Source organism: Lagopus muta, chromosome W (genome assembly GCF_023343835.1).
Source record: "Lagopus muta isolate bLagMut1 chromosome W, bLagMut1 primary, whole genome shotgun sequence".
Taxonomy (NCBI): Eukaryota; Metazoa; Chordata; class Aves; order Galliformes; family Phasianidae; genus Lagopus; species Lagopus muta.
The window spans coordinates 28,848-43,090 of record NC_064471.1 but is presented as its reverse complement, the minus strand read 5'-3'; the positions used below and the strand labels follow the sequence as shown (position 1 = coordinate 43,090).

Below are 14,243 nucleotides of genomic sequence, written 5' to 3'. Positions count from 1 at the left end.
GGTGCGGAAGGGAGGGCTGCCTATCATTAACAGTTTCTCTCTCATAGTTCTCCATGTCAGAAAGCGTATTACTGTCCCTGACTTTCTTTTCAGCATTATGAAATCGGTAACTTATTCAGAATGTATAAGCGTAACCGTCAGTGGTAACTGGTGTGTGTGTGTGTTTGTCTTAGTCTCCAATTAAAGGACGAGCCCAGCCTTACGATCCCAATTTCTATGATTTTATGCTAAGGAAAGTTTTAAAAGGCTTAAAGATAACTTCCCAGTGGTAATTTCCTGTTATATTGGATTCTTTCCTGGAAATTGAAATCATAGGCATCTAGGAAATAAATCTCTGTTGTAAGTACCCTTTTTTTTTTTTTTTTTTTTTTTTTTTTTTTTCTTCTGGCTCTGTTTGGCACCATACTTAAGATAACATGCAAGAAGAGTTTGATAGAATTTTGTTTCGTTGTTGTTTTGTTTTTCTTCATTTAAATGAATGGAAGAAAAAGGAGCTGAGCGGAGCTTGAAATAGACTACTTAAATGAGTGTTATATATTGTCTTCTACTGGAAGGAAGAGGCATTCTGGTAAGAAGAGGCAGATAGTTACAGCAATACAAACTGGAAGTACGTATTCTAATGTCAAAATTGGGGCACCACAGAAGCCTAGCAAAAATATTTCTCAGTATTTAGAGTAGATTAGAATAGAATAGATAAAATAGTTGGAAGAGACCTACAAAGATCTAGTCCAACTGCCTGACCTTCAGAGCTAGCCAAAAATTGAAGATGTTTTTCAAAATATGTAGTCTGAATGACTTACACTTAAAATTACCAAAAAAACAAACAAACAAACAAAAGCATTCAATTTCTATACTGGATTTTATGAAACTAGACGAATCAAGAGCTATACCTCTAAGAGCCCTTATTTGTATTCTTATGTTTTCTTATTTCAGTATTTGTGTTTTCTTATTTGGAACTGGTAAAGCTAATGTCAGGGCATATAAACAACAGCTTGCCCTTCGTTGGGTATCTGGTTGAGTGCAATCTTCAGCTTAATTCTTGGATAGTAGTGTTTTAGTTCTATTCCATTCCACTTAGAATAGAAAATTGGATTGTTTAATCTGACATGTATCAGCTTGATCTTGGCTTTCTTGACGAGTTCTTGCAAGTTTAGTAAAAGTCATTTCTGCTAATTTTCTGTGTTGTAAAAAGTAATTTTATTTTTTCAAATACTATGCATTTCATATAGAAACCGTTCCCTAGCAAAATATTTCAAAATATTTCAGTATAAATGATGGATCATTTGCTCTGTAACTTTGCCTGGTACCGAGGTCAGACTGACAGGCCTGTAGTTCCCCAGATCCTCCTTATGGCCCTTCTTGTAGATGGGAGTCACATCAGCAAGCCTCCAATCCTCTGGGACCTCCCCAGGTAACCAGGAGTGCTGGTAGGTGGCTGAGAGTGGCTTGGCAAACACCCCTACCAGCTCGCTCAGCACCCTAGGATGGAGCCCATCTGGTCCCATGGACTTGTGACAGTCCAGATGGAGGAGGAGCTCTCTGTCTCCACCTGAATCACCGGGGGTGTATTCTGCGTAGCATCCCAGACTTCCAGATCAGGTTGTAAAGTACCCTGAGGATAACTGATCTGCTTATTAAAGGCAGATGTAAAGAAGGTGTTGAGGACCTCAGCCTTATCCTCAGTGGTCACATTCCCCACTGCATCAAATAAAGGATGCAAATTCTCCTTGGTTCTTCTCTTACCATTGATATACTTGTTCTCTTCTACTGCAGTGGCCAATCTGAGTTCAAGTTGGACTTTTGCCTTCCTAACTTTCTCCCTGCATACCTTAGGAACTTCCTTGTAATCTCCCCAAGTAGCCTGTCCCTTCTTCCAGGAGACATAGACTCTCTTCTTCTCCCTGAGTCTCAACAGTAGTTCCTGGTTCATCCACACCGGTCTTCTTCCCCTACAGCTCGCCTTACGGCATTCAGGGAGAGCCTGTTCTTGTGCTTTTAAGATTTCCATCTTGAGGAGCGTCCAGGCTTCTTGGACCCCTTTTCCCTTAAGGAACGACTCCCAAGGGACCCATGCTACAAGCGTCCTGAACAGATCAAAGTCTGCCCTCTTGAAGTTCAAGATAGCAGTTCTGCCAGTCACCCTTCTGACATCTCCAAGAGAATTCTACAATTTAATGGTTGCTCTGCCCTTGACAGTCCCCAACCTTCACATCTCCCACCAGTCCTCCTCTGTTAGTGAAGAGCAAGTCTAGTAGGGCACCACTCCTGGTAGACTCTCTTACCAGCTGCGTAAGGAAGCTATCTTCCACGCATTCTAGAAACCTGCTAGACTGTTTCCTCTGTGCTGTATTGTATTTCCAGCATAGATCAGGGAAGTTGAAGTCTCTCAGGAGAACAAGTGTTGGAGATCATGTGACTTCTGCAAGCTGCTCATAGGTCTCATCTATCTCTTCATCATGATTAGGGGGTCTATAACAGACCCCCACCGAGATGTCACCCCTACAGGCCTTCCCCCTGATCCTTACCCATAGACACTCAACTTTATCATTCCAACCCGAGGCTCTTCTACCTCGAAACAGTCTTTAATATGAAGGGCTACACCACCACCCTTCCTTCCTTGTCTGTCCTTTCCGAAGAGCTTGTAGCCATCCATCACGGCACTCCAGTCATGAGAGTGGTCCCACCGTGTTTTGGTAATAGCAACTAGGTCATTGTTAGCCTGCTGCACAATCACTTCTCACTCCTCCTGCTTGTTGTCCATGCTGCATGCATTGGTGTATGCACTTCAGCTGAGTCATAGAATCATAGACAAGGTTGGAAACAACCTGCAAAATCATGTAGTCCAACTGTCCTCCCATTGCCATTGCTACCACAAGCTACTAAACCATATCTCATAGCTCCTCATCCAGACGCCTCTTGAACACTGCCAGGGATGGCAACTCCACCACCTCCCTGGGCAGGCCATTCCAGTGTCTAAACACTCTCTGAGATAAAACGTTTTTCCTTATGTCTAAACTAAACCTTCCTCGGGTCCTGTTTGTTGCCTGGGAGAAGAGGCCAAACCCCTCCTCATCACAGCCTCCCTTCAGGAAGTTGTTGAGGGCAATGAGGTCTCTGAGCCTCCTCTTCTTCAGACTAAACAATCCCAGCTACCTTAGCTGCTCGTCGTAAGACTCGTGCTCCAGACCCCTCACCAGTTTCGTTGCCCTTTTCTGGAGTCATCTGCCTCACCCCCAGCTCAAGCATCGTTCCCCTAGGCTCATTTCTTGTGAGCCCTGTTTTGTCCCCTTCCCCTGTTGTAGCTAGTTTAAAGCTCTTTCGATAAGCCCCGCTAGCTCTTGCGATAGGATTTGTTGTCCCCTATGAGATAGGTGGGTTCCATGGACAGACAACAGGCCATGGGCCAAGAAGATCATTAAAAGGTGATGTCTATAGTGATGATCTTGGATATACAGAAATCCTCATTTTTCTGCTAGTTCTCTTTTCTGTAAAAGGTGGAAGAATTCAGCAGGTTCAGAACTTGTAAGATGGTAAATTGAGACTGGATGTTGAAACTTTATTTTTCTGCTGTAATACTGACAGCCTTATGAATTATAAGATGTGAGGAAAAAAATCATTTGAATTTCAAAAAATATTTATTCCCCTTGCATGTAGAGTGTCACCCAATTAGCAAGTTATCTGCCTGCTACCTTGGTTTCCTGTTTTAACTGTATATAATTGTTATAAGAGTTAATTTGTTGAGACTTGTATTGTTTCTCTATTACAGAACTACATATTTTAGTATGCAACTACTCCAAATCAAATGGACCGTAAAAGCCATTTTGATAGCTGAGTGTCACGGGGTTATCCTTAGATATAAGTCTGTGACGGGGGGGCACAGACCCCGGGAAGAAGAGAGTTTTTTTTTTTTTTTTAAAAAAAAAAAAAAAAGGCTGTGTGTGCTCTGGGAGAGGGGGAAGAGGGGGAAGGGCAGAGAGCTAGCTGATAGTTTTAACAAAGAGAAAAAAACGGCAACAATCTGAGGAGGAAGGGTAATTTACTGAATTTAACTAAATCAAACAAAACGAGAGAGACAAGAGTATAAAAAATGAGTCAAACCACGATAGTGCGAGGGAAAGCACTTGCTTTCTCCACAGCGAACGAGCCGGGCCAGACGGGGAGAGGCAGATGCTTCGGGTCCTGTCCGCAGCTCTACCCCACTTCCTCTTTCCCGCCAGGTCCTCTGGGGATGCCACCCCCTCCCCTCCCATCAGGATATTCCAAGAGTCCACAAAAGGTAGTAAATGGAACAAAAACTCGTTAACTCGTTAACACCCACTGGTCCACATGATGTTCTGATGTGGAATGCTGACAACAACAACAAAAAAAAAAAACCACAAAATCACAACACAGATAAAACCTGAACACGTCTTCAGGTGGTGTAATTTTTTTTGTTTTTGTTGTTGTGTGTTTTGTTTGTTTGTTTTGTTTTTTTGTTTCACTTCTGTTTGTTTTTGACATTCCTATGGTTCCTTCACATAAACAAATGCACACCTTATCCCTGGCCCAGTTCATTTCTGTGCAAGTGCGTATAAAGCATAAACCCCATTGTGCTTTTCGGTGTAGGCTGTTTTCTAGTTTTGTTTTGATGTGGGTTGTTGTTTTGTTTTGTGTGGGTTGTTTTTTCTTCCAAAAGTGTTTTCTAATTTCTAAATTATTTTTAATTTGGAGTTAATTCCTACTTGGTTTTTTTATTTTTAATATATGTTGGTCTACATAAGCATTTCAGTAAATGTACATGCATTTAAACATGTAGTACTTTCAATTGTTTTTTAAGGGATTTGATGTTAAGGAGTATAGTAAAAAAATCAACCTAGTTTATCCATATAAATACTAGAAGAAATTAATAACATTTCAGTCTTCTGGGACAATTCTTTAAAAATAAGGGAAAGGTACATTAAGGAATTAATGGCATCAACTAAGATTGTTTACATATCCTTTAATTTAGGTGTTAAAGTAAATAAATTCTTGTTAATACTATGCTTTTTGTCTTAGCTATTTGTTTCATTTGGTTTCCATTTAATTTTGTTGGTAAAATTGGTAGCTAGCGCAAATGAATCTGTAGAGAAGAAAATTGTTCTGTATCTTATGATATATCCTGCACTTAATAGTTCAGGAACCATTTTTAGATTGCGCAAGTGTGTTTATATTTGAATCTGCTATCCATTTAAAGTAGATTCTACAAATTATCTTTTTATAATTGTTTGCTTGGTTTTATTTTTCAGTATTTCTTTTACATTTGTGGCATAAATATGGTATATATCACTTTTAAAATGTAATTAGATTACTAATATCATTAAGCAGCAGTAGCTGATTAGTTTAATCAGCAGCTATATGAGGTATATGGAAATGAAATAAAATATGAGAAGCCGTATCTTTCCTGTTTTATGTGCTGTTTATGTAGGTATATCAATGACAGCTCTTCTTATGCATGGGATAAATAGAAGATTTCGGTGTTTGAGAGTAACATCTTTTAGTATATAGTACAGTTTTAGCACTTAAAGCAAGCAAAGAAAATCTGTTCAAGTTTTTCTCTTCCTTTAACCGTTTTACATAAAAGCAAAATCTATTTACAGAAACAGAGAATAAATGAGTGTGACCAGTTACAGTTCCCTTGCAATGAAAGTAAAAGGGAATAAGTCTTGTAACTGGTCTATATCATGTACTTTTGAATCTTTGTAGTTCAGAAAAACATTTCATTATATCAGTATATATGCATTTGCTTGCCAAGTTACATATAAGTCTCCATAACATGGACTTAATTTGGATTAATTTACTATTTTCATCCTGCCTGAAAGATGATGCAGTGTCATGTGGATGCCTGCGATGACATGCAGCCGCCAGAGTTGGTGAGTGCATTTCTACTTTTATTAGACTGGTGTTTAATTGTTGAATTTTTTTTTTTTTTTTTTTTTTTTTTTTTTTTTTTTTTTTTTTTTTTTGAGAAAATCACTTTCTTGAGTTAAGTGATAACTTGAATTTTTTGAACTTGAATGTACTCAGTGGCATCTTGGATCTAGTGAAAAATCACTAAAGTTGTGTTTCTATCTCAGATTATTAGTAATTTGTCCTGTACAGGCAGTTAATGTTCCACAGTGGAAGTGTGCAGCAGCACAGCCAAAAGAAAGTTTTTCTGTTATTTTGTTATTCTGTTATATTGTGTCTTTTGCACTCCATTCTGCTGTTTTGAATTGTACCTTTCAATGTAACACTTAGTTTTTAACACCCTGCAGATGCATGTATTTCAGGATATGTTTTGTTTTACCTTGGTTTTGTGTTTTCTTCTGTTTCAAACAAGGAATGTTTAACTATTAGGCATTTTCTACCCATATGTCTGAAAGCATTCCATTTGTGTTTATAAAAAAAAAATATTGTTCTCGGGTTTTAGGAAGGAAAGCTCAAAGGAGATTGGTAAGCATTTATGCTGTCTAGAAGATGGTGCTGCCAAATATTAAGTGTTAGTTCCTATCTTACATAAGCACTGCAGATAGATAGGTCACTCTGAGGGCAATGCCTCCTGTTCATTTCCATGGAAACTACAACAGATGCAAAGAGCACAGTAACACTTATTGATAGAGCAAATTATCAGCTACAAAACACTATTTTTCAACACAGTCATCACCATTTGCTATGCATGTTCACCGGTGATGAACAAGAACCTGCATGCAATTATTGCATTTAAAAAAGAGAAAAAAAAAAAATTACATATCTGTCAGCACCAGTGGGGGTGACCCTCTGTCATGATTGTGTTTTCTAAGATAAAAAGAATTGTAGCAGTCTGAATGTACTGTCCTCTCAGTTGGTGACTGGGATCTGCACAAAGGAAGGAGGGTGGATATGCTGAATGAATGGCCCTGAAAATGATGTCGTACTCAGGGCTTTGGGTACTATGGCTTGGGACACAGCCTTGAGAAAGGGGGAATGCTGGTGGCAGATGGGAGCCGACTGACTAGAAGGGCCACAAATATTCTTGGAAACAAGGTGGCTGGGCTGGTTAGCAGGGCTTTAAACTAGATATGATGGGGTAAGGGGGTGTACTAGGTGACAGAGAAGTGTGTGGGAACGCTGTCACCTTGGGAGTCAGAAAGGGAAAACCCCAGACTTGTCCTGGAGGCTCCTCTGAGAAGGCAGTGAGGCCAATAGCTAAGCTGAAGTGCCTCTATGCCAATGGGCGCAGGATGGGAAAGGAGGAAGAGTTAGAAACCGTGGCGCAATTGGGAAAGCATGACCTAATTGCTCTCACGGAAACATAGTGGGGATGAATCCCATGATTGGACTACCCTGATTGAGGACTACAGGCTTTTCAGAAGGGATAGACTGGGTAGGGGGGTGGCAGAGTTGCCCTCTATGTTAGGAAATGGATAGATTGCAAAGAGCTGTGTCTGAAGAACAGCCATGACCAGGTTGGAAACTTATGGGTAAAAATCAAGGATCGGTCCAGCAAAGGGCATGTAGTGGTTGGGGTCTACAGGCCACCTGATCAGGAGGTGGCTGTTGATGAGGCCTTCTTGCTTCAGCTGCAGGAGGTGTCACGCTCATGGGCTCTTGTCCTGATGGGGGATTTCAACCACCCAGATATCTACTGGGATAGTGGCGTGGCGGGTGACAGACAATCGGGAGATTCCTGGAATCTGTTGAGGACAACTTCCTGATCTAGGTAGTACATGGACCAAGCCGAGGTGAAGCCTTACTGGACCTGCTTGCTACTAATGCAGAGGAGGAGCGTTGGAGAGGTTAAGATTGGAGACAGCCTGGGCTGTAGTGACCATGCCTTGGTGGAGTTAGCGATCTTAAAGAATGCGGGCCTAGCAGAAAGCAAAGCTAGGACCTCGTGCTTTAGGAGGGCAAACTTTTAGCAGCTCAAGGAACTGCTGAGTGGGATCCCCTGGGAAACTGTTCTTAAGGACATGGGCACAGAACAAAGCTGGCAGCTCTTTAAGGATACCCTTCTGAGAGTGCAATGGCTCTCCATCCCCCAGCAGAAGAAGTTGAGCAGGGGAGGCAGAAGTCCATCGTGGCTGTGCAAGGACCTGCAGCTTAAACTTAGAGAAAACAGGGAAATGTACAGAAAGTGCAAGCAGGGTTGTGTAGCCTGGGAGGAATACAGGGCTGTTGTCCGTGTGTGTAGAGATAGGATTAGGAAATCCAAGGTGTAGATGAAGCTGAACTTGGCAAGGGATGTAAAAGATAACAAGGAGTTCTACAGGTACATAGGCAGGAGGAGACAGGCCAAGAGGAGTGTTCCCCCTATGATGAAAGGCAGTGGGGAGCTGGCTTCTTCAGACATAGAAAAAGCTGAGGTACTCAATGGGTGCTTTGCCTCAGTCTTCACGGGTGATCAGGCTTCCTGTGTCTTCCAGGACCATGAGCCTCTAGGTGAGGGTGTGGGGAATAGCTTCTGTCCCACTGTAACAGTGGAACAAGTCTGAGTCCTCCTCATGAAATTGAATGTGTTTAAGTCCATGGGGCCAGATGATATCCATCCTATGGTTCTGAAAAAGATGGCTGATGTGGTTGCTAAGCCGTTCTCCATGATATTTGAAAAATCATGGCTGTCTGGTGAAGTCCTCGGTGACTGGAAAAAAGGAAACATTACCCCTATCTTTAAGGGAGAAAGGAAGACCTGGGAAACTATAGACTGGTGAGCCTCACCTCTGTGCCTGGGAAGATCATGGAGCAGATCCTCCTAGAAACTGTTAAGGCACATACAAGATAGAGGTGATTTGAGACAGCCAGGATGGTGTCACTAAGGGCAAATGGTACCTGACCAATCTGGTGGCCTTTTATGATGGACTGACAGCTTTGGTGGATAGGGGAAGGACGATGGATGTCATCTACCGGGACTTCTGCAAGGCCTTTGACATGGTCCCTCACTACATCCTTCTCTCTAAATTGGAGAAGTGTGGATTTGAAGGATGGACCATTTAATGGATTAGGAATTGGCTGGCTGGACACAGCCAAAGGGTTGTGATCAATGGCTCTGTGTCAGGGTGGAGGCCAGTCACATGTGGTGTCCCTTGGGGTCAGCCTGGGGACCAGTGCTCTTCAACATCTTCATCAATGACATAGACGACGGCATCGAGTGCACCCTCAGCAAGACTGAGTATGACACCAAGTAGAGCGGTGCAGCTGATATATCGGAAGGAAGGGAAGCCATCCAGAGGGACCCTGGACAGGCTGGAGAAGTGGGCCCATGAAAACCTAATGAGGTTCAACAAGGCCAAGTGCAGGGTGCTGCACTTGGGTTGGGGCAATCCCAGGTGTTTATACAAACTAGGGGAAGATCTCCATGAGAGCAGCCCTGCAGAGAAGGACTTGGGGGTCCTGGTGGATGAGAAGCTGGACATGAGCCAGCAGCATGCGCTTGCAGCCCAGAAGGCCTACTGTGTTCTGGGCTGCATTAAAAAAGGGGTGGCCAGCAGGGGAAGGGAGGTGATTGTCCCCCTCTACTAGGCTCTTGTGAGGCCCCATCTGGAGTACTGCATCCAGGCCTGGGGCCCCCAGTACAGGAAGGACGTGGAGCTCTTGGAGCATGTCCAGAGACGGGCCACTAAGATGATCAGAGGGCTGGAGCACCCCTCCTGTGAGGAAAGGTTGAGGTAACTGGGCTTGTTTAGCTTGGCAAAGAGAAGGCTCCGGGGAGAGCTCATTGTGGCCTTCCAGTACTTGAAGGGAGCGTATAAACAGGAGGGGGAATGGCTGTTTACAAGGGTGGATATTGATAGGACAAGGGGGAATGGTTTTAAACTGAGACAGGGGAGGTTTAGGTTAGTTATTAGGAGGAAGTTCTTCACACAGAGGATGGTGACGCACTGGAACAGGTTGCCCAAGGAGGTTGTGGATGCCCCATCCCTGGAGGCATTCAAAGCCAGGCTGGATGTGGCTCTGGGCATCCTGGTCTAGTGGTTGGTGACCCTGCACATAGCTGGGGGGTTGAAACTCGATGATCATTGTGGTCCTTTTCAACCCAGGCCATTCTATGATTCTATGATAGACATAAAATTATGAAAGCTATTTTTCGAGTTTATCTGTTTTTTTCCTTAAGATGTAGATGGAGTAGGAGGGTTGATAGTTGTTAGGTTCGCTTATGGTTCCAACTAAGACTTGCATTTCTCCTCAGCTGTGTAGGTAGTAGTAATCGAGCTGAAATCTTTTTATTTGAATGTTAGTTTAGTTTAAGGGTCTACATCAAGGATCAATATCAAGAACTGTTCAGCAGCTGAATTGATAAAGAGTGCTTGATAAACTACTGTAGCTAGATCTTAGTGTCACTTGATACCTTACTCTTAGAGATTTTGACTGGGAAGGTATGAGATTCTCATGAGATAGCTTTCTCCCTCCCCCACCTTCCTGATTGCACTTGAATTAAGGATGTAGGTTAGGATTTTTGCATAAAATAGGCTCAAAGTTAATGTTATTATATATTATGTGAATGAAACAATGATTTGATATTTAAGGATTTCCTTTCTCTTTTTCTTATAGTTTGAGGGTGGCTCTGGATATGGTAAGTTTTTATATAGGACTTTGACACTAACTTCATTATTTAATCAGTAAAAGACTTGATGCATATGTTTAAATTAGACTATTCTTATGCAGGGGGCCGTGGTTCGTATGGAGATCTTGGTGGGCCCATCATCACAACACAAGTAACAATTCCCAAAGATGTGAGTTGAGTTGACTTGCTTTACATGTACATTTTTTAAGTCACAGCCTTTTCTCAGACTGCAAGTAAACCAAAAGCATTTGAGATGCTTGATGAGTACTTTTAATATAAAGCAACTGCTTTTAAATCACTGAAAGTCTATTTTCAAGAATATTTGTTTTGTCTTTGCTTTAGAGATGCACTGAACTATTTTATGAATTGTTCACATTCAGTAATAGAGACAGTCTATATAACTCAGTTTTGCAAACAGATATCTGGTTCTTCCAACTTTATCTCACTTGTGTTTATATAATAAATGCTGCAGAGGCTGTTTTGAGACTCTAACAGAGTATGCTTTCATTGCAGCTCAAGATAAATTAATGGAAACTACTCAAACAGTACTGTGTTTTTACAGAGAATGTTGTACAAAAAATGAATACTTTTTCTCCCCTAGTTGGCAGGATCTATTATTGGAAAGGGTGGCCAGAGAATCAAACAGATACGACATGAGTCAGGAGCTTCAATCAAAATTGATGAACCCTTAGAAGGCTCAGAAGACCGAATAATAACTATTACGGGAACACAGGACCAGATACAAAATGCACAGTACTTACTGCAGAATAGGCAAGTTGATGAAGCTGAATGCTGTCCTTATTGTCAGTTTCAAACTTACTTCCTACTGGACTCTAAAATTTTTGTGTGCTATATATTTAGAAAACAGGATTTAAGTAACAGTTGAACTTCACCAGTAGTAGTTCTGCCTTTCTTCTCTTCTGCTCTCCATTCCAACTAAAATGAAGACTCTGTAAAAACTGATCTTGATAGAAGATGCCTTAATCAAGTAGTCCTCTTGTTTATCTGGTGCAAATTGCTGCAAAAAAAAAAAAAAAAAAAAAAAAAAAAAAAACCACAAAGAAAAACCTACTTGTAATCGCATAGAACCTGTAGAAAACACAGAAGGTTTCAGTGGACGTTGGTCTAGTTCTGTGTGGAAGACTAGTGATTTTTGTTGTTTTTAGATAACTAAATTGACAACAAATCACAGTCTACCATATGGCACAGACTATGCCTCTACAGGACAAGTTGAAATAAATTGGTGCTGTTATGCAGCATTTAACACCTCACTAGGATTACTTTTTCTTCTCTGCCAAATATTAACAATTTCAGATTAAATTTACTTAATTTTGTTTTATTAACAAGTTGGTTATCATCGCATTTGTTAATATTCCATTAGAATGTTTGACTTAAGATTACTAGTATTTAAATGTACATAAAATACTCATCAACCCATGAATATTAGCCATTAATCTTAAAAAGTATTTACTTTGAAATGTATTGAGAGTATGCAGTTTAATCTTTAAGAATGTCATTGTGAATATCAATTTAAGATGTGTGGTCTACCATTCTAATACATGCTTTTTTCTTTTTCTTTTATAGTGTGAAGCAGTATGCAGATGTTGAAGGATTCTAATGCAAGATTATTTTTTCTTTTTTATAGTGTGAAGCAGTATTCTGGAAAGTTTTTCTAAGACTATTGAAGAACTGAAGGAGTCCTGCATCTTTTTTTTAATTATTATTATTATTTTTTACTTTTTAATATCTGCTTCTGTTTAAAAAGCCATCATTCCTCTGCTTCATAGGTGTTCTGCATTTGAGGTGTAGTGCAATCTGCGGTTCACCAGTTATGTTTTACTTTGCTTAAAAAGGTTTGGGAGAAAGTAAAGGGCACACAAGACTAACGCTGAAATTTTGAAACAGCAGCAGAGAACACGTTTTAATTTTGTTCATTGTAGTGGTAAAATGTAGTGCCTTTTTTCCTTTTTTTCCTGTGACTATCGTGAACACCTTAGTTTATTTACACTTTTTTGGGGGGGGGGTTGTTTCTTTTAATTGGGTGAAGGCTGGTAGTCGACATGTCCCTGGCATCCTTTGAAAGCAACATGCAGAACGTGATGCTCTTTTGTAAGAAATGTTTTATGGTTTTTAAATAAATTTACTGAAACTACTCTTGGTGGTCACTCCTCCTTGTTATGTATATAAGGTAATATGTAAAACAGCAATATCCTCCCATCTCCTTCCCTAAGAATAGTTGCTCTTAAGCTTGCATTTCTGTTTATTTGATACAGCTGGAATTGCATGTTTTTTTTTTTTTTTTTTCCAGATTAAAGAAACTCTGTGAAAATGGTCATCTTTTCTATTTGGGGGAAAATTGTAAAAATATTAATTCTGAGATAGTTTAAAATTTAACCTCTTTTGGTAAGCGTCTGTGTGCAGTACATAAATACTGTCATCCAGATATATATAATAAAATATTTCAAAATGAATTTGTGAAGCCATGAAGTTGGGGATTAAACACATTCTAGACTTGTCTTTTCCAATGTAGATAACAGTTTTAGAAATGTAGTTGGTGTACCATTAATATACAAATTGCAGGTTTTTTTTCAGAACTTTCATCTGTATGAAGTGTATAAACTCTCAAATTGGCATTATCTATCTTGTTTTTCATTGCATGCAAAGCTTAAAATTGTTTGGTTTCCCTGTTGTATGTTTAATTCCATAGAAAATAATTGTGAGAAATTTAAAAAAATAACATACATATAAAGATTTTATGTAATACCTTGACATTTTTATTTTTAATTTACAAGTTATTAATTCAGTTCCAAAATACAAACAATTGTAAAAACACAAAAGAACTTTGTAAATCTGAATGTAAAGAATCCAGTCAAGAGTAGGTTTTTATTTTTTTTCCCCCTTTGGCAAGGGTATAGCTCTAAAACTTAAGGCATTTTGAACCAAATAAGGTAAAGGCTGTCATAACAAAGAATGACTTAAAATTTAAGGGGAAAGGAAATAAAAGATGACCTCCTTAACAGAACTACAAGCAATGATTTAAAAAACATACATATAAGTCTAGGGAAATAAACGCAACAGTTTACTCACTATACAATCTATAAGAGTACAAAGGTGTAAAATGAATTAGCGCACAGAATTCCAAGCTAAGAAAGATTATCACAAAAGAAAAACAATAAACAAGAAATGCTTACTGACATTGAAGGCTCACAGTATTCTCCACAAGAAAAGTTCTCAAGGAACAAATCCATCCACAGTTGCAGTCAGCATTTAAATAGGATCTAGGAGAGGTGAAGCCAGGCTCCACCCCTTCTGGTAGCACAGGTGAATTGCCTTCACCGGTGCTCCCAGGGCTGACTCATTATCTGTATAGCTGGTGTGAGATAAAAAATCACAGATCTGTAGGGGTTGAAAGGGACCTCCAGAGATCATCGAATCCAACCCCTCTGCCAAAGCAGGTTCCCTACACACCAAGTCGCACAGGTAGGCATCCAGGCAGGTCTTGAACATCTCCAGAGAAGGAGACTCCACCGCCTCCCTGGGCAGCCTGTTCCAGTGCTCCGTCACCCTCGCTGTAAAGAAGTTCTTGCGCACATTTGTGCGGAACTTACTATGCAGCAGTTTCCGGCTGTTACCCCTTGTCCTGTCTCCACTCACCACTGAAAAGAGTCCGGCCTCGCCATTCTGCCCCCCACACCTTAGATATTTATAG

General features: G+C 40.4%; 1 protein-coding gene across 3 annotated transcripts in view; it reads left to right on the top strand.

The window, feature by feature from the left end:
- Positions 1-12,686, top strand: part of LOC125686437 (heterogeneous nuclear ribonucleoprotein K) — a 29,261-nt gene extending 16,575 nt beyond the window's left edge. For 2 of the 3 annotated variants that reach the window (XM_048930410.1, XM_048930409.1), the window contains exons 12-16: positions 5,838-5,888; positions 10,522-10,543; positions 10,621-10,703; positions 11,136-11,305; positions 12,119-12,686. In XM_048930410.1, the coding sequence (XP_048786367.1) occupies positions 5,838-5,888; positions 10,522-10,543; positions 10,621-10,703; positions 11,136-11,305; positions 12,119-12,152 (360 nt within the window). In that variant the 3' untranslated portion in view covers positions 12,153-12,686. The remainder of the gene's footprint in view (positions 1-5,837; positions 5,889-10,521; positions 10,544-10,620; positions 10,704-11,135; positions 11,306-12,118) is intronic. The other variant, XM_048930411.1, reaches the window with a different exon arrangement.
- Positions 12,687-14,243: the final 1,557 nt, after the last annotated feature.